The 20,987-nt window shown below is 42.1% G+C and overlaps 1 protein-coding gene across 2 annotated transcripts in view; it reads left to right on the top strand.

The window, feature by feature from the left end:
* GRIA1 (glutamate ionotropic receptor AMPA type subunit 1) overlaps window positions 1–20,987 on the top strand; it is a 109,347-nt gene that overhangs the window by 76,457 nt on the left and 11,903 nt on the right. For both annotated transcript variants that reach the window (XM_010719161.3, XM_010719162.3), the window contains exons 12-13: window positions 15,899–16,097; window positions 16,622–16,869. In XM_010719161.3, coding sequence (XP_010717463.2) covers window positions 15,899–16,097; window positions 16,622–16,869 — 447 coding nt within the window. The remainder of the gene's footprint in view (window positions 1–15,898; window positions 16,098–16,621; window positions 16,870–20,987) is intronic.

Genomic DNA, 20,987 nt, shown 5'->3' with positions numbered 1-20,987 from the left:
CTTGTTATACAAAAGAAAGAAGAAAGCAAAAAGAATTCAAAACATAGGAACAAAATAGCTGTGAGAATTGTTATAATAGGTTTTGTTTTTTATTTGCATATGTTGTATATCCAGTAAGTAATATCTGTAATGTCTGAGGGATTTTTCTTGTGGCATATCTACCTTCATATGAGGCAGAACCAGAGGTGAGCCTGGGATAGCACTGTGCTTTGGGTGAATACAGGCGATAGGAGTTAATTTTCCAACTGCTGGGATGGCATCAGAAATCAGGGGATGAAAAGAGGCACATCTCCATTGGAGAGCAGCTCAGCATACTCCCATGGAATGGCAGGGGCAGGCCAAGCACCAGCTTGTTGGCCATTGGATGTCAATTTCTCCAAATATTAATAAGCTTGAGACAGCAGGGAGATGAGATCTTGTGAGGCAATTTGGTAGTGACAGCTTTTATGAATATATTTTATCATCTGATCATTTATTAGTGGAAGTCCAGAAGGGGCATTCAGGAAGTCTTCCCTGCTGAGGGAAATTCAACTTCATTCATTCAACTTTATTATTCAACTGTGTCTTGTAACACAGCCCCATATGTTAGGATCAGGTTATGGCCATTTTCATTCTCATTGCTATTTATGTCATCATTATTCTTAGGAAAGAGAATTGTCTTCCTCTGGGGACATTTCTACAGCCTGTTGCAGTTCCAAGGAGGAGTGCAGACAGGTGAAAAGCTCAGACTTTGTGGAATAGTAAATTCTGAAATTCTTATCTTTCATAAAAAAGTGTTGGGTTTTGTGGGTTTTGTTGGACTTGGTTTTCAGTGGTTTTGATCCAAATAACAAGATTTTATCTCACTAAACAACATGCTTAGAATCACCATTACAAAGCATTGTTTTATTTTGCTTTGAAATGGGAAATGAAAACGATTGTGTCATTATCTTCATGTTATTTGATCATCTTGATAATGAAAATTACAATTTTATTGGAATCTATGTTTTCCCATTAAGAAAAAGAGCACTTTCTGATGACAAATACTTGCAAGAACAGAGAATTTGAAGGTATGGGAATTGCCGTAAGTCCCAGCACTCTGTGATGGATCCTTGGGATGGATGCAGGTGGAGTGGAATATTTCTGTGAAATGTGAAAGCAAGAAGGAAGCAGAAGGGTGAGAATTTTCGTAGGATGCTGTTGTACAGAAAGGCTTTGAGCACGCTCCGTATTTCACATGTATTTTTCACACGAACTTGGTGCAGGATTCCTGTGACACATCACTTACAAATGAATACTCGGTGCAACGACATGGTGGGCAGGTGGGGATCTGCTCTATTCCAATACATTTGCTATACAGTTGCTTCTAAACTTATCACTGCAATCTCTCAGCATCTCCCCAGTAATGTATTAACATAAATAGCTTCTGTTATACATCTGCTCTGTCATTCTCTCCCCAGCAGAAAGGAGCAAATGCAGGGGTGTATTTTGTTTCTGTAGAGGTTTTGGTTTGTTTATTTCAGTTATGTTTTGGGAAGGAGTAGGGGAAATTTGTCTGGAGGTTTTTTTGTTTTGTTTTGTTTTTTTGGTGTTTTTTTTTTTTTTTTTTTTGCAGAGCATGTTGTTTTCAAGTGCATATGCCACTATGTATCTATCACAAAAAAAAAAAAATAGTAAGATCAAAACTGCAGACACATCACTCAGCACAGTGGGGAGTGAGGTTTGCAGCAACTCCTTGCTCTTGTAAAAGTATGTTCCTTGGTCTCAGACCAATCCCCAGGGAACTTCAATCCCCCACAGAGACCAAGATTTGCTTTTGAAGGAAAGTTGTGTCCTTTTAAAGGACAGACTTACTAGCCAGAACTTTAATCAGGCTTTTAAGTATGCTGATCACAAACTACCCAACACTTTGAAGGAACACTGTGAATTTAATGACCTGTAGATACTCGAGACAGAGCATACGTATGGGCTATGTACTCACAGCCTCTTAACCTGAGGACTGAAGCTTCCAAGGATGAGGTCAACTGGTTTCTTTAAGCTCTGAAGCTTTCTTGTCTAAGTGTAGCCTGGACAAATGTGACAAAGCCCATACAACAACCAGTCATGGAAAACTTCAGCATAGCTGATGGCAGACTGTGTTATGCCTTTGGAGGCTGCAACATGAGCATGGGCAAGGAATCCAGCCCTCCTAAGTCATAAATTAAATTACCCAAGCATACCTGCATAGTTTTGACCAACGGAGGCTGTGAGCTCTGGAGTCTGCTATCATAGAATCATGGAATGTCTTTGGTTGGAAGAGACCTTTAAGCCTATCCATTTCCAACCCACTGCCATGGGCTGGCTGCCCCCCACCACGTCAGACTGCCAAGGGCCCCATCCAACCTGGCCTTAAGCACCTCCAGGGATCCCCCTTCTGCACCATCATTGACTCATGATGTGGTTCAGTCACTGCCACATGGAGTAAATTGTCCTGTTGAGGTGAGATGGATCCTGTCATTGTCCATGAAATCTGTGTTTTCAAAGTAGTGTCTGAAACACAGCAGAATGGGAGGGAAGCAATATTTTTGGGTTGTGAGTTGTTTCAGGTAGATAGTAATGGCCAGAAATCAGTGAAGTATGGAATGGGCCCTAAACCATGCGGCTGTGCGAAGTGCCATCTCAACTTCAGAGAACAGTCATGAAATTGCTAAAGCACTCATTAAATGTGAAATACAGTCCCAGAAAGGAGATTCACAGAGCAAGCTTCAGAAGTAGTAAATAACTCACAGCCAATAGTGAGAGCCTGCAGCAAGAGAAATGTGAAGTAAATATGACTCATATTGTACCATTCTTCAGAAATGTTATTTGATAAATTGTGTTCAGAGCTTAAAATAACCCCCATGTGTAGCAGCTGTGGAAAATGGGACCTCTCTACCATCCAGTACCCTGCTGCCATTGCTTGCTCAGACAGAGCCGAGGCCATTGAGGAGACCAAGGTGGCATCCGGGCTTCCAGACCTCCTCTGCAGCAGTATGAGGCATCTGGATTTTTCATTTGCTCCATCATTTTCTCTGAAGTAAATGATTTTGATTGCAGTGAAAATTACAAAAAAGCAGGGAACAAAAAGTACATTTTTGCTGTCAGCTTCCCTGCTTGGTCTTCTATTTTTTATGTCCAAATGTGTTTCTTCATATAGTTTGAGCCTAAAAGAGACCTCCAATGTATTAGAGACTATCAAATTGAATCCAGTTACCCTTTCTCTGACTCAGAAAACTTACGTTTGACTAAAGTGAAATACATTCCATTAAAATATATCTCCCAGAATATATTCTTCCTTTGAAGATACCATGAGATAGAATACACACGTTTTCTCTTGGCTGAGTGACCAGAGGAGCCTTGTCCTCACTGGAGCTTGCAGTGAGATAAATATCACACTACATCACCCAGTCAATAAAGCTATCATTTGTGCCATGTTAGAGGAAAACTAAATAGGCATTTCCAAAAATGAACAGGGTTTCATGGAAGCATCCTATATACTGTGCTGTGGGAATGAAACGTATATATTTTAGGTTCAGATCACAGTATGCCACGAGTAGAAGGGAAATGTGCAGTCCTGTCATGACATGACAGGTTGTATGTAGGTATGAAATTGTTCATAGAAATTGCACATTATATTGAGAACAGAGCGGAAGGAAATGAAAAATGAAGCCTTCATCACAGCTTGGGGCTGGGAGAGAGCCAGACTTGAAAAGGGACATTTTGAGAGCATCAGTGGGGATGGAAGAACAGAAGAGTTTCTGCATTGGCTGAGCTGTGCGAGGTGCCAGAAGGGAGCACAGTTGGGAAATGGTGGGGAGCATAGCAGCATGTCCCAAAGCAAGATATGATCCACTCATTGACTGGCTGGAGACAAAGAGTGAAGTGAAACCCAACTCATTGGCACAGTGCAGAGCTGCAGCCACGCTCTGAGCTGCTGGCCAGGAGGGACTGAGCTGCCATGGGCAGTGAGTGCACACACACAGAGGTGGGGAGATACAAATGCTGGCAGCTACCCAGTCAGTAAGTACGGTCTAGTATTTACATCTATCCTGTGGACATCGTTATTTGCTTTTAGTGACATGGAAACACTGCACTCCGACTGATCTATGGCAGCATGCAGCCAGGCTTATATTTCACTGCAGCCTCTTCTGCAGGCGCTCTGTTGTGCTACATCTGTGGAAGAGCAAATGCAGTATTTATTATGTACCTGTAATTAATGCTGAGTACTTTCCTCTGCCATTTTTCCTCTTTATTTACATTCCTTTTTAGATCAATTGAACAAAACCACAGGAGACTTCAGCCACAGAGCTGGTGGAAATAACAGTAAAATTGCACTACAAGTTGTTGATGTTTTTTTCTAAACTAGCCTCCAGAGATTCTGAAAAGTAGCTGCACTTTCAAATTTCTTCAGAACGTTCCTAGCACTGAAAGATTTTATTCAGTTCTAGACAAGATCTACATCACAAATTGTTTAGGACAAATTGTGCGTGTGTGTGTGTGTGAGAGAGTGTGAGGTTTGATTTGGGTTGTACCAATTGAATTATTTCTGTTCTGTTCTTTGGTAACTTGCTTTTGCAGGGCACTAATTTTGTTAAAAACAGAGATTTAGGGAAATAAGAACTAAATGCATTTAGGAATCAGAAGGATTTAAAATCATTCCTGGAGCAAAGGCCAGGGAACTCTTCTTGATTTCAGTGGGCATCTTCCCTGATGCCCCATGCGTCTGCCCATCTTTTTGGTCTGATACACAGTTCTGGTGCCATCTTTGCAGTACCAGTACTCAAAGTGAAGGGTGTATTTTTGCAGAGAAGGACAGAGCAGTTTGTCACTTCCATGGGCAGCACAAGCAACCTGATGCTGGGGCTGCCAATGGGACAGGGTTGGTTTGGCATCCCCCCATCGCTGCTCCAGTGTTGGATGAATCTGGAAGACTTGGAGGTTTGTCCATGGGGACAAAGCTCAGGACCTTTTATTTTTGACATTTTGTTTGAACAGATGAGCTCATGTTGATCTTAAAGAATAAAAGTAAATATATATATATATATATATATATATATATATATGGTATTTGAACTTTTGGATAAGTCTTCTTTCCTTTCAAAAATGTACCAAATGATCTTGCAATTATCTCTAGCTGGCAGAGTTAATTATGTCCAGGGAGAGGGAATTCAGGTCACAGGGTAAGAGCAGCATTTGCAACCACCAGAACTGATGACCACACTTATTTCTGAAACAACCAGGAAAAGTGACTCACCAGAGGAGCAGCTTGACAAATTGCACAATATCCAACTGAGCAGGGCCCTTTGGAGCCTGTGCACTGCCATGGCAACCAAAATGTGGCAGCTGGGGAAAAATGGAAATTCTCTTAGAATAGTCATCCTTGCTGTCCTCTTTTTCATTTGGCGAAATGCTGAAGGATACAGGGGTCTCAGAAGGAAATGCTTAAGTAACAGAGAGAATGTTGTTGGTAAAATGCAATTTCATCTGTAAAGGGAAAAATGAATCTCTTAGATTTCCATGCTCTTCCACCTGAGAAGTTCTAAATGTGGCATAGGAAGTGAATAATTTGCTATCCAGTTCTGTGGAGTAGTTTTGCTATCAGGCATATCTAGAGGCTCCTGTATGACTCTGGCTGCAGGCCTTCAGCACTGGGGTTGCTGCAGGATAGCAAGGAATGCGCTGAAAGTCCCCTCACTGAGTGATAGGTGTACTAATCTTTTTACCAGCTGTATTTAAAATGAGAACTGGAGCACTTGACTCAAACGCATATGTATTAAGCTAAAAATGTTTGCAAATATTTTTTTTAGGAATGAATAAATGTTTCTGATATTTTTTTAATTGAAAACAAAGTTAAAAAAAAGTGGAGACTAGAAGTGCGTTGGTGATATTTTTCATCTATTGGGAAATTTTATTAGGACATTTGGGATATGGAAATGGCACATGCTATTTGTGTGTCAAACACTGTGATTTAAATGGGTACATGAGATTGACTGCCTTCTTGGCGATTCCAGCAGGAACCCCTCGGGGGCTCCAAGGACTCCCTATTAAGCTTTGCTCCAACTTGCTGATTTTCAATCAGTGATAGAAACACACTTTCTCTTTTCATTTTCTTCTGTCTTCATAACCTATTATCCCTAAGCAGTTGGCTCAGCTGGGGCCTGACGTTCCCTGAGCCGCAGCCAGGAATGTACATGGTTGCATCCTCCTAATAGCTAGGTAGATTGCCAAGTGTTTTTGTCGAAGAATAATGGTTGTGAGGAGCTCAGTGACCTCCATCTCCCTGAAGTTGTGCCCTGTGCAAGGCTGCTTGTCACACACTGCTTTAATGCAGGCTCTCCAGAAAAATTTTGTGGCTAAGATGGGAAACCCTGAGTGTGTTTTCACAGGGAAGCCCTGTTTAAATAACTCATCCATATGCTGTACATCACTTTTATCAGCACTGAGATATCATCTGCACACTGTCTGGATACACAGTTGAATGAACATTTAGCTCCTCAATTGAAATCGTTCTGGCTCACAACACACAGAGCATCTACAGCTGCTCTTTGTTGGTTTGATTCCCCAGAGCTGGCCAAAACCTCATCGTCTTCGTCTGAGAAGCTCACAGTAGTCCCCTTCTTCCACTGAAGTTTGAGATTTGTATCCCCATTATGCTTTCCAGAACTCAAATTTCATCTCAGCTCCCTATCCTGGTAACTGGGGAAGCACCAACCCAACCACCATTGTGCAATAAGTTTAGATATGTGTATTGCCAGGGAGCCAAATTCATTGTAACATTCTACAACAGTGAACAAGCAAAGACAAATTTATAAAAGTCCAAAAGAGGTGCTGTTTTGTTAATTGGGAAGGATTTGCTGAATCTGAGTTAACTGGAAAAAAAAGCATTTTATGGAGGAAAAACAAAGAGACAGAAGTAGGAAGGAAAATGAAGGACTGATTAAAGCCACATGGAGTTGACATGGACGGTCATTCTTTGAAATACTTTTTGCTCAGTTTTTTCAGGACAAAGGGAGTTTTGGTGGAGCTCCCACTGGGAGCTCACACACTGCTGGGTGTGCTGCATGCCAGGATGTGTGAGTTGTAAAGATGGAGAGAGCTGTTACTTTGCTCTCCAACGGTGAAGTTTTTTCTCAGAAGGTCATGTTTTTGGTGCTAAGGTCTGGGCTATGTGGAGCAAACAAGGTTACACAGTCTCCTCCCACCTTGTCCTCACACCTTCCTTCCTTCTGTTATTTCCTCTGTTTCATTCAAAAGCTTCAGCCAAGCAAATGTGTCACCAGGGCATTCTGAGTTTGTTTTGGTCCAGTGCATATTTTCATGACTGTCATGCCTGGAAGAAATCTAAAATGCTTTGTCTTCTCTAGGGATCAATGAGTGCACTGAGACAGAGCAAGATCTTGAGATGAGATCTCACAGTTTGGAAGGACAAGGCACTAAATATCTCAGAGAGGCTGCTCACAGGACTCATCCGAGAGGCCAGCATGGGGCACACAGCTCAAACCATCAGGTGGTAGGAAAGGGCATACAGCTCATGGATGCACCCCTTTCTACAGCATTAACACACTTTAAGGCATTCAATTAATTTAATAAAACCATCCCGTAATTCTCATTAACGCTTACCCAGAAGAGCTGCTTCTTACCCTTAGATCCAAAGGCTAAGCAGCAATAATCCAGTCATGGTAATGATAACTAACTGCTTTGATCTTCAGATAAAAGAGCCTATAGAAGTGAAAAAGTGTAGCAGCACCATTATTCGGACAACCTCAAAGCATATTATATACACTAATGAATTCTCCCAGTGCAGTCTGATGAGAAGTAATAGGAGGCAAATGTGTGAACAGAGAGGAAGAGTGAAGATGTCCTCGTATGGTGGAAGGAAAAAGCAACAATAGGTACATGCACAGCGTGGATACGTGGGAGCCACAAAGTCCACAGTGACCCAGCTTGAAGGAGTCCAGCACACAGGATGCTCTCCTCTAGGAGGAATTTTCTCCTCACTTAATCCCTGAAGCCCTCAATAAGATCTCTGGCTGCAGGGAGGCAGACAGAGGCAGGGAGCAGCTTTTCATCTCAACTGTGTTTCCAAAGCCTTCAAAAAGAAATCATCAAATGGATATTAGAAGGTAAAATAGGGCCAGCAGAAACACTGAGCATGTTTTCACAGTTTTGGAGTTTAAACATGAGGAGAGAGACATTTCTGTGCACATAGGGCTCTTCTAAAAGGCACTGGCTGGGAAAAGAGTCCAGACTCATTCCCTACCACTCCTATAAGGAATATGCTGTGCTCTTCTAGAAAAAAGAAAGCTTCAAAATTAAAAACTGAGAAAATTTCTGATCTGCCATCTTGGTCAGTTATCCCATTTTAAATCAAATACGAAGAGAAAAGGAAGTTAAAATTTAGGAATATTGATAACATTGAAACCTTCCTACGTAAAAATGTTCTCCTTATGAAAAGGGTCTCTCTCTTCTCAAATTGGGAAATCTGAGGAGAAGACAGATTAAAATAGATAAAAAAATAAATTCAAGAACCAAGGCAAAGACATCCTGGTAGTGGTCTGAACTAAGTTACTATAACACTGACCAGAAGAAACATCAGGAATGGAGCTCTAAACTCTGAGCACATATAGATGACTAAAGAAAGATGTTGGGGGAGGAAAAAAAAAAAAAAGAACTGGTAAAATATATCCTGAAATATGTTATATATTTGGGAAAAAAGAAAACAGCCTTTTTATCAAGAAGACTTTGCAGAAGATGAGAGAGAGCGTATGATATCACAGCAAAGGACATGGGCATAATTGGCCATTGTTTAAAAAGAAGGATGAGTGCTGTTAAATTCAGGGCTACCTGAGGTTGAGGAAGTTCCTTAGTAATGAATCTCCCAGGGCACTCCAACGAGTGTTTCTGACAAAATTTTATGTTTGTCACCTTGTGAATGTTTCTCAGCAAAGCTAACAAATGTCACCAAAGTGAGAAAAATACACGAAGAGCCTTTTTTACAGTGAAATTTTTGCTCAAAGGCACGACAAGAGATGCTTCTCCTTGTAGCAATATCTGGCAAAACTGCAAAACGGGGATGACTTTGCCTTTCACTGGAGCTACTGAGCAGCCTGAAGTGACTGCATTTCTCAGCAAGCCTCTTCCCAAACATTCACCCCTCAGACTAGCTTGGATCACAGCACTGGGAAGCACACTGAACCTACATTGAAGAGGATTTCATGTACTTCCTTGGATCTATTTGTTCTGCCTTTCAATCAAGCTCTTATTTTTTTCTCAGTATTTCACATCACCTCTCTATTGTTGCCTTTTCATTCCTGTGTTTTTTTAGCAGTTCTCTGGGAGGATTGTATGTATAATCCTGCAGTTTTAGGGATAAATATGTCAGCAGCCAGTTCTGACTGCTTAGGGATGATATCTCCCTCGAGTGAATGGCATAGTCCAGTTCTGCTCAGGGGTTGTGTTTTTATAGCAAGGTTGGCACATGGATTCTGCTAAAGTCTATAAGGGCTGATTACCATTTTAGTTCATGCTTGCATGGCATCAAATGCTTCCAACACCAGGCTTGGCTGGTTGAGCAGGTGAGCTGTTGGTTGTGTGACAGCAGGCTGCATTGCATAGGCATTGAGGACCAGAGGAGAACACACCCTGCAGATAGCTATTGAGCTTGTAAATTACCTGCTACTTAGCTGGCTCCATTTGATGCTGATTGAGTGTTTCAGGGGGGGAAATGTGCACAGAAGAACGTCAGAACCAAATTCCACCTGGTGACCAATGGCTTGTGCCACACACGTAGGTGAAGTTTATAAATGTGAATCATCCTCTTGTCCTGCAGCTGGGAACTGAGTTAGAGGCAAGAGGCACGCTAGCCAGGATCCCATAAGGTGGTAGGGCTTCCGAAGAAACAAAAGAGAGCACGTGGCTGCTAGTCCTCTGCTTAGGCCATTAGGTACCTCTTACCTGTCAAAATGCTAAGTGAATGTCTTGAAAACAGCATGTAGTTGATCCGTGTAGTCATGCTGGTACTTAACACCACAGCTATCCTAGCTCCAATGGCAGGAGTACCACAAGTGACAAGATGCATTACTGACTAAGCAGGAATACTAAATTTAGAAGGAAGTTTTGCCTGTTAAAGTGAAATTGAAAAAAGAAATCCAACATATTATGGAAAAGAAGAGATGAAACTGTGGGGGAGGGGAAAGACGTTGATGTCCAAGGCCATTAGCTTAGATGGAAAGAAACAGTAAATAAACTGTGACATAATTAAAGCCTTCTAGAAATGTGTGCTCCTGTTTGAATACTGAATATTCTAAGTATTTGCCGACAATATGTTCAGTCATTGCAATATTTACATCAGCAAGTTACCCTAAGGCTCCTTGGAGAACTGGCTGCTGCTGAGGTTCTGCATTCTCCACTGCCTTCTTCCAGCATCTTGGCTTTGGGGATGTCAGATTTTTCCTTCTCTCTCTCTCTTTTTTTTTTTTTTTGGGGGGGGGGAGGTAACTTTACCCACGGATAATTCAATTTTTCAGTTCTTACCTCTGCAGATCAGTTGTGAGGTGAGATGAGGAACAGTTGATTTGTACCGCTGGGAGAGATAAATGCGAATGTCAATGGAAAACATTCCCACCTCTGTCTGTGTAAAGAATCTCTGGGCACTTGGTGTTAAAGCCAGCCTTGCACTCAGGACTCCAGACTCGTGTACCAGGAGATAGGATTTGGTAATGAGTAAATGCAAACTAACAAGAGTGTGGTAATTAATGATACAGCACAGACAAGGAAATGTGCATTATAATCTGACTGATGACAAATGGTAGCTTGTTCAAAACTCAGTAGCACAGCAGAGTGTAAGAGGATAAGAGCTCTGCAGATGTGGTTGATGGCTGTACCCAGAGCTGATCCCAGCTTCAATCCCCACATCAGTTTGTTCCTGTGGCCATGGCTAGCTGCAGACTTTCCAAATAAATCCAGGATTCGTGTCAGGGTCAGAGATAAAATGGTGAGACCAATCGTTCTGGATGGTCTGTGACACACAGAAGAAGCTAAGCTCATTTGGGCTGATGAAGCTTAATGCTGAAAATTTGCTAAGAGCCAAATGGGAGCAAAAAATTTGTAACTAATGCACTACCAAGTCAGCCCTCAGACAGACCCGTGAAATTATCTACAGTCAGTATCAAATTAGTGAACAGTGTCAGAGATCAGAGGATCTGTGTGGGCAGAAGACCAGAAGTACATTTGACCCACAGTCAGCAGAACAGGCATATGAGAGCTTTTCTTTCACAGTTCTGCATTAATTCATTCAGTGACAAATATGTCAGTTGACTAAGTGAGCCGTTATTAGAATAGAATGTAACAGCAAATCTGGGAAATCCTCCCAAAGCAACTATGGCTTTAGAATCCCAGATTTGCGTTTCTAATTAAAACGCTGTCAGTTTAGGTGTAATTCTCCATATGAAATGCATTTGGTAAGGGGGAAGGGAGAAGTGGAAGAGGACTGAGGCGCTGCTTGAACACTTTTTCACCGATGTTTACTTTGTATTTTTCTGATTACATCATTAATGTTTTTTTGAAAAGTGCATGATGCTGCTTCTAATAAGATTGTAATGCAGAGGCAAACACCTGTTATTTGTTCCAACCTTCTGCAAGGGATAAGATCAAAGAGCAAATTGTTTGATCAAGGATTGTATTTTGTTTAAGATTATAGCTGCATGATTCTCCTTTTTCTGTGAAGAATGCATCAATTCTAAGGCTAGAACATGATAAAAATCACTGCATGAGAACAAAAGGAACTTACAATTCTTTTCTGTTTTCTACTGACAAAATGATGTTGCTTTTGTGAGAAGTGAAAAAGAAAAAACATTTTGCCTAAGTAAGAGAATGAAAATTATTAATTTCATCTTGGTCATTTTCAATTTTTTCATTACACAGATATAAAATGGCACATTCCAGAACTGCCTTCTAAATGACATGTGTGATAGATAAGAGTTCAATGTATTACAAAAGCAGAAAGAAGAGTGTGAGTAATGAGAAAGGAGAAACAGAATTGTTTACTATGTCAAAATTATACCTTTCAGAAACGAAACATTAACTCGTAGAAAAATGCAAAGCTCGGATGGACTCAAGCCAACCATTTTCAGTATACTACTTTTAGAGGGCATTTGCAACCATTATCTTTTCATTCTAATTGAGAATATTAAGGTTTAATTTACCATTTCAGAATTTTCCACTGTACGGAATTTCTGGTTCCCAACCACCTATAATTTTAAGTAGATTGTACACCACAGATAACGAGGGCAGAGTATTCACTACCTGTTTCTGCAAGAGTGCTGTTGGAAAAGAGTGCTTCATTCTTGCTTTTGTGAGGGGCAGGCAGAACCCCAAGTAAATCTGGGAGAGGATGGGAGATGATTTTAGTAAGCACATGCAGGGCTAGAAGAAGAAACTAAAAGGTCTTAATTTGGGCTGTATAAGAAAGAACAGTATGGCTGCAGATGTAATTATATGGATTGAAAAATGTACAGTCTGGTCCATCTAGCTGTTTCATGGCTTTCCACATCCCAAAATTAGCCGTTATTAAAGTCTCTTATCACCGTTATCCTTTCCTGTTTTAGTCTGATTTTTTTAGATAGTGCTTTTCTCTGGTATTACTATGGTGATGAATGAGAGTAAACCCAAATGTCTAACAGGCAAATTTAAACATCATAGCTATGGGATATCTTTTAAGTACTAACCAGTATGTTCCGTCTCACCTTAGCTCTGCAGAGGACTGAGGCACAAACTCATTTCCCTATGGCAGAGAGCCGATTGCCTCCATGTTACGCTTGGATGAGTTCGTGGATATGTCAATTCTTAATGCAAGGGGATTTAAACCCTATACTGCCCATTAGTGAAGAGAAATGAACTTTGCTAGGTCATTTTCTGTTTCTTCGTTGTGGAGTGAGATATTCAAACCTTAAGAGTGACTTAAAAGTACAAGGTACAGCTATTCCTCTGTGACCGCTATTAGTAGAGCACAGGCATACCATGAAGTCCCACCAGCTTTCTACCAGATTTTAGCTCCCAAGTGCAGAAGTCACTTCTAGAAATGGAACATCATCTCTTGAATTACAACAGCACTTTTGCAAACGCGTCCCAGGATGGGAGTGCTGCTGCTCTCCCACTTGATCTGCAGGAGTAACAAAACAAGATTGCAGTGGATGTCTTTCCAACCACTTACTTCTGGTAAGCAGTCATGGGCATTGGCTTAAAATCTGAATAGTATTGTGGTTATCCAGAGAAATCCAGTTTTTCCTGTTTAACCTGTGTCCACTGCTATCAAGCTATGGAAATATTCCATGGAATCACATCTCTTTGTGTAGTGTTTCATCATGACAATTCTTCTATTTCCTCTTGTATTGCACTAGCCTCCAAGAGATTCCCCCAGCAGCCAGAGCTCCCTTGTGTTGGATGCTGCACAGCCATGGATTGAAAGGACGATGTCCTTAAGAACCCATATACTAAATGATTTCTCTGCTGTATGTTTACAGCAGTTTAAATTCACAGCTTCTAGCTTGAAGTCAGTCTAGCAACGAGGGCAGACATTGCCCATTAGCAGTGTATGTAACACAGAATTATGCACATGAAGCATCAGCCATGCTTGCAGTCACAGCAAGTTGTTTATCTCCTCTTCTTTCCTCCACTGTCTATGAGGTTGAGCACTCACCTACTCGCAGCATCTCATTTAATGAGGAAAACTGAGCAGCACTAGCAGTAGACAGAGGCCAAGTGAGACAATGCATGATGGGGCCACACATCCTTTCCTGACTTGCTCCCATGGGAAAGAATCACCTACCCCTTCTCCCTGCTTCCTCAGCCCTTCTTGTTGCTCCCTGTCTGAATACCCTATAGTTACTTTTTCATGCTGTCAGTGCCAGGTGCGGGGCTGGGAAGCATAAGCCATCTGCAGCTGACAGCAGGCAGCCCCCTTGGGATAAGCCAATAATGAATACTGCTCGGATGCGGAGGGTCTAGAGGCAGGAATCCGGCTGCCTGCCGCTGAAGGGATTGAAACAAGCCACAGAAATATCCCAGCTTCATCAGGAAGGAAAGGCTGTATAATTTGCAGCTGGAGATGAATGTGATTATTTGCCATGCAAATGGATTTTGCCAGCTCAAAGTGGCCTTCATCAGCAGAGATTGTTGTATCTGACATTATCCAGTTACTTTTGTTTAATGCCTCTGTGCCTTTTCTGAGTGCTTCCTTCCCTAAGCACACATCATCCAGACTAATTAGAGACAGGTATTTTTTTCCTCTTCCCCATCAATCTGAAGACATGTGAGCCGAATCCATAGCCGCCTCCCTCTCCAATCCCTCTCCAAATACAAAACCCAAGGTAAATATGTTTGTGCTGTCAGCCCTCCGCTCTGGGTATTCTCCACAGATGGTGACATTTACTTCACCTAACTTCAGCTCCTTGAAGATTTGTTGTCTTGTCCAACCACATGATTCTGGATCTTTCAAAACTCAATAGAAACAGAGGTCTCCAGAGGACCTCCTTCTACCTGGGATAAATGGGGTGAATCATGCCATGGGATCACTGTTCATCTCCGTGACTTGTTTGGTGACATCTCTCTTGGAGAGTTGAAGATAGGGTGGAAGAACAGTGCCTAGCTTTCTGTCTATCCAGCACTGTATGAGATGCTGACAGAGTATGCAGCATTGGTCTTGTAGCTGGAACCATGCCTGTGGGCTGCAGACCTGAAAAATAAGAGCTCTCCACTCTGCCCCATGTGCTGTGAATGCAAGCGTGAGAGCTAATGCCTAATTTCTGCTAGGCAGTGATCTCAAATTTTGGTCTGAAGAGCTTTTGGGTTGGGTTGATCTAAGTGAGGGGATTACCTGATGTCTGAAGGAGCAGCTCCCAGTATATCAGCAGCACTTCAAACCAGACTGGACAAACTAGAAGTGTGTAATCTCTATAAGTCTTGCAGCTGGTGGGCTGTGTGGGCTTAGTCTCTTTCCAACTCTAATTTCAGTGATTAGCAGCACAGGATTCTTTTCTCGTTGGAGCAACAGAGCATATAGGTTGTGGTTGTCAGGTTGTGTTAACCCACATTAAGTCACAGCAGCTTCACACAGACCCAGCACAGCATGACACATGCTGTCATGATCCGGTCCAGTGCCCTGAGCTGGAATGAGAAATCTCCATTACCATCTGATAAATCATATTTCTGGGGATTGACTCAGGTCAGCAGAAAAGCAACACTAAGACATAGTCTCCCACAGAGAAATGAAGTGTTTCTCATGGACAGGAGCTCCCTTGTCAGAATGTCTGGCTTTATAAAACAGCATTGTAAGTTATCCTCCACTGGGAATGAAGCTCTGTGTGTAGAGAAGGAGTGTATAAATAATTTAGGCAGAATGCATGAATTATGACATGGCTCTAAAAAATATCTTTTACTCCTAAATATGATTTGAAAAGATTTTAATATAAATTAATGCTTTCTTGGCTTATCTCTAAAACTATCCAATGGTTACAGATAATTGGGTATTTGATAGCAGCTTGTGCAAGATGCTTAGAATTTAAGGCATTATTAGGAACATCTTGTCTAGCCCTCTGCTAAGAACAAACCAGAAAATGTTGGTAGGCAAATTATTCATTAAGGCTGTAGCTCCTCTCTGAGATTCGGCATCTCTTTTAGAAATGTGGAGTCTTGGTGGAGGAATTGACCTGGTGAACCCCACTGGTCTGTATTTATGGTTCTATCTTCAGTAGATTGAGAACTGAGTCAGAGCCTTGGCTTCCCTGGAAGTAGCTGGAGAACATGACTTAAGGAGAGCACCTGGGTAAATGACAGGCCTGCAAGAGCAAGCTGCACCTTTTGGACCTTCACACCCCTCCTGTCTGCCTCTCCCCTTTGTGTGCAGGTCTCTCTCCGGCCGCATAGTCGGTGGTGTCTGGTGGTTCTTCACTTTGATCATCATATCCTCCTACACAGCTAACCTGGCTGCCTTCCTCACAGTGGAAAGGATGGTTTCTCCCATTGAGAGTGCAGAGGACTTGGCCAAGCAGACGGAAATCGCCTATGGGACCCTGGAAGCTGGCTCCACTAAAGAGTTTTTTAGGGTAAAAAGGAAACTTTCATGCAAAAATTTTGCTTAGCTCCTTGTTGGCAAGTCTTCCAGGAATGTCCTCTCTCATCTTCAGCCCAGGTCTGTTTTTCTCTCTTGCTTCCCCTTGCCATGTTAGCACCTGCTGTGCTTGCCCCTAGAACAGCAGAAATCTGCTTTCCCTGTGGCTGCTCAGATGGCTGACTGTGTCACTTGTGATATTCTGCAACTGTAAATAGAAATGTGGAATATCTGTGTGCTTCCCCACACTACAGGTGTCTCCTAACTTCCAGCTTGATTAGCCTTTGGTTTGATCAATAAAATTACTTGCCTGGCACAGATATCCTGCCCTTCCTGCAGCAAGGTGGTAGGGTTGACCTGGGTGCAGGAAATGGCCAGAGGTTCATTAACATCCTGTTACATTGTTTGTCTTCGTTGGTCCATCTGCTCTGTGGGTAAGTGTTCAGTCTCACCTGGAAATCCCAGCTGGCACCCCAACCTCTGTTAACACTTCTGTTGGGTTTGTGCTGTCCTACGCAGCGATCCAAAATAGCAGTGTTTGAGAAGATGTGGACATACATGAAGTCAGCTGAACCCTCCGTTTTTGTGAGGACAACAGAAGAGGGGATGATCCGGGTGAGGAAGTCGAAAGGAAAGTATGCCTACCTCTTGGAGTCCACCATGAACGAGTACATCGAGCAGCGGAAGCCCTGTGACACCATGAAGGTGGGAGGTAACTTGGACTCCAAAGGCTATGGCATTGCAACGCCAAAGGGGTCTGCACTGAGGTAAGTAGCTTGTATTTGCTTTCCTTTGCCAACCCACCCAGCAAATCAATGTATGCACACAGTTCAATCTCCATTGCCATGTTGGTCATGAAAGCTTGGGGCAACAAGGTGGGGGAGGTGGAGGAAAGGGAGTACAAAAACTGTTATGTGCAGGGAAATAAAGTGCCATTGCTGCTCAGTGGGAGCACCTAATCATTCAAGCCCTGCATTTAGAAACTGGATCTTGGCTGATCCACTTGCTATGAATGTGTCTGCTGTATTACATGATGGCAGGGGGGCTGCTGTGGTGTAACCATTGGTTTCACAGAGTGTTATCTGAATGGGGCTCTCATCCTGTGCCATGTGAAGTGCAGAGCTTTGCAGAGAATGGTATAACCCTGGATTGGATCCATGCTTGCAGAGGGAGCTCTGAGGGGAAAATATTTTGGTGTTTCCTAGAGGAATTGCTATCTGGGAAGAGTGAGAAGCCAGTTTTAAGAACTCTTGCAAAAAAAAAGTGCACATTTTCACTTACTGGGTAATCCAGAGCCAGATTTTGGCAAGCACCAAATTTAAGGCCAAAGGGCACAAATCCTGCATTTCTGAGCCCTGGCCCGTATCTCTCACATGCCTTTGCCAACTGTCATGTGGAGTATCTTCAGAGACTTTCCTTTAAAAGGAAAACACTTGAAAAGCACACACCCAGATTTGAGTTAATAGCAAAGCTTGGGCACTGCATGCAGCCACGCTCTTGACGTGTGAGCTGGCCACCTGCAATGTGCATCATGCCAACTTACCTGCTCCCAGCAGCACTACCACAATCTGCAAACTTGTATTGTGATCTGAGTTGCACTGGAGGTGTGGTTCCTTTCAGAAATGCAATGCAATGCAATTTCTTCATCTTACATTCATGAAGAATATGATTCTTAAGGGTTTAGTAGGATCAGTAAATCCTCAGATGTCATAAATGGTTATTTAGTTATTTATTAAAGGTATTTTAATCAAAATACTTTGACCAAAATCAAATGTGTGACCTTATGCTTGCTTGTGATGAAACCCAGTGTAGAGACAATTAAACCATGATCTCTGGATTATCTCAGCAATTAGTTGAGACTTCACTGATGAATTTGGCTGGTCACACATCTCCTGAACCAAGGACAGCCCAAAAGATGAAAGCCAAGCCAACTGGTAGTGGGTTAAGCACAAGGATTTGGGCTACTGCATTTAATAAGTCAGATCAAATTGAGTTCAATACTTCCCATATCAGCAATTGCTGGAGGTATCTTCAGAAAAATTTATAAATGCAATGCAGGTTGTCCAGAAGGTGATTCTTGCATTCAGTGTGGTTCAGGCTCTGAAGTGCCTTGGAGCCCTCCAAAAAAAGTGGATCTGTTCTCGTAGTTTTTAGATGTTTTCCATCACACTCTTGCCATTGTTTGTTTTGTCTTGCAAATATGGAAATTAGGATGCAGATCTCATTATTTTTAAATAGCAATATTGTAACCTAATTTTTATATTATAAAAACAAACAAACTGGAACATCCTACCTGCCTTGTAATTGTTGGCGTGTGAAGGAGCCATTTATCATAATTCTAAGAGAAATAAGAAAAAAAGGAAAGAAAATTTCATCAGTCATAATAATTTGCAGCTCCAAGCATACCTCTGCTAGGCATGATTCCAAAACTTCCTAACATTTCTTCTTGTTTCCTCTTCTTCATCCCAACTGCATGTAGAACAAATATCTTATGGGCCTAATGGCAAAGGAGAAATGCTTGATATTCCATTCTATGGTGTTTCTTTGGAAGAGTTGCTGTTAGGTTTTGTCCCATCATGTTTGTTTTGTTCTTGTTGTTTCAACTGTTTTAATCTTAGTAAGTTCCATATGGTCTTCATGTAGTGTCTGTTTTCCCTTTGGGGTCCTGCACCTGAGAGATTGCTCTGAGCAAGGTGGCATTCATGAGGCATCTGTATAGCATGGTCAGCATGTCTTTTACTCAGGCTTCATCTTCACTCACATCAATCCACAGAGTAAAAGCTCTGAGCCAGATTTGGAGGTACATGTGAGCCAGGCCTATCTTAGATTGTTGTTGAGAAAGTGGGCTGCATTTTCACTTTTGCGGTGACCTGTCCCTTTTGTAGATATGCAGGGTTTTCCTGGATTTAGTACAGCTGATTAGGAAAAGATCCCAGCAAGATGCTAAAAGAGAGCTCTTCTTCTTTTTTATTTTACTCCTTCTTGAGAACAAAATGCCAGTATATTGTCACTGATGTGTGAAAAGCAGGCTGAAAGAACAGAAATAATTATATGAGTTGTAATGGGTGCAGATTTCCCTCCTAGGCCATCATTTAGTTTTCTTGGTCTGCTAGAAGAGTTTTTTCTCCTGAAGTAAACCCAGCTTTGAACATCTTTTGGTTTCCAAACATTACAGTTTAGTTGCAGTAATCATGTCTGAGAAGGGCTATGATGGGAGGGCAGAAGTGACACTTTCCAACACCAGCATGTGATCCTGTCTCACATGAGGTAGTCATGCATCTGCAAAATCTATTCACTTGCCTGGGAGGAGCTCTTCTCCCCTGCTGGACAGGTGATCAGAAAGAGGTCAAAAAGCCAAGTCCTCCAAAAGAGAGGAAAGAAAACTCAAGAAATCCAACTTGAATCTGGGCTCAAGGAGTAGGGAGGTTTTAGAGATGGAAACAAAGGAGAGCAAATTCTTCTTTGCAGCCAGCCTGACAGCAAAACTCCCCAGAAATGCCCTGAATGTGAGTTGGCTTTTCTAGGGCCTGTGAACGAACACCAAATGTTCTCTGTTAAAGTAAAAGCACCTTAACACCTTTTTTTCAGGACCCCAGACCTCTAAGTCTTTCATCATCATCAATAGACATCAATAGTCTCAAGATAAAATACTGTATGATTTATGTACTCCCCATGGACTGAAGAGAAAGGCAGTTATACAAAAGCCCCACAGGAGCAATACCATGTCATGCTTAGGCCACAGCTCCAGAAATCTTATGGCTGATACTGCGTTCAGGAAAACTGCAATGCATTTCCTTTGTAACAACTTGCACCCACGCAGAAGCTGCAGTGCATTTTGGCTCATTAGTGAACTAATCTTTTGCAGATGGTTCAGACATGAGAGTGCTAATTAACCTGTATTCTGTTTAAGAAGACAGAAATAATTGTGATTTACTTAGTGTCAAATTATTTCTCTAGCTACGCTCACACATTTCTATTGGCTTTAAATGCATCCAAAGTTAGACTCTGGCCATGGTACTGTTACGTTAAAAAAGGGAAAAGTATTCAAATCTACACCTTTGCCTTCTCTTGGACTGGTGGCCAGTTTGACTGCCTCTGGATTTTGCTTTTTGAAGGCTGGACTCTGCCTGAAGGAGGCTCCCAGTCCTTGTGAGGGCTTCAGTGCTCGGACAGGATCCCAACAGGCAGAGCCTCGCGGGCTCGTGGAGGTCAGCAAATCCCTCTTGCTCACAGACAGGCTTTTTTTGAGAGTTATGAAATATGAAAAACAGATCCCTTGATGAGGATTTCTCAGTGTGGTACAGAGTGCTACATGTATGAACTGTCCAAGATGGGAACTGCAGAATCCTTGGCCTTTTTTAAGATCTGTTTTATTGTTATTCAAGGTTTGCTGGTGGACGGTTCAGCCCTCCGTGCTTTTTAAAGTCCTTTCAAGTTTGTGTCTCACTGTGTTTAGCATTTTTCCTTTTTTTTTCTAATGCAATGTCTACACCAGCATTGCATCCGATAGCCAGCCTCCAGAAACAAACTGTGCTCACATGCACAGCCTGGTTAACCCACTGCTGCATCTCCCAAGTTAAGCTGAAACCTCAGATGTGAAATCAGTGAGACCCATTTGAATACATCTGAATGCAGAGTGGAGCACAGTTTGGGATTTGCAGGCTATCCAGCTCTTTGGTTTTCTTCCTAAATAGCAGAGTCTGCTCAGCATCCAGGCTCTTGCAATGTTTTCCACAGTGGCTGAAGTGCATGTATAAAACATTGCAGCCTCCAGAAGTCCTAGGTTTGCTCAGGTGTGTACATTTTAATGGTGCTGCAACCATCCCGTGACCTTTTGGTGACACGCCAATGTTATCACAGGGCATACAAGGCCATTCATAGCTGA

This window comes from Meleagris gallopavo, chromosome 15 (assembly GCF_905368555.1).
Source record: "Meleagris gallopavo chromosome 15, MGAL_WU_HG_1.1, whole genome shotgun sequence".
NCBI classification, from domain to species: Eukaryota; Metazoa; Chordata; class Aves; order Galliformes; family Phasianidae; genus Meleagris; species Meleagris gallopavo.
The sequence above is the reverse complement of the archived record's forward strand: the minus strand, read 5'-3'. Positions and strand labels throughout refer to the sequence as shown.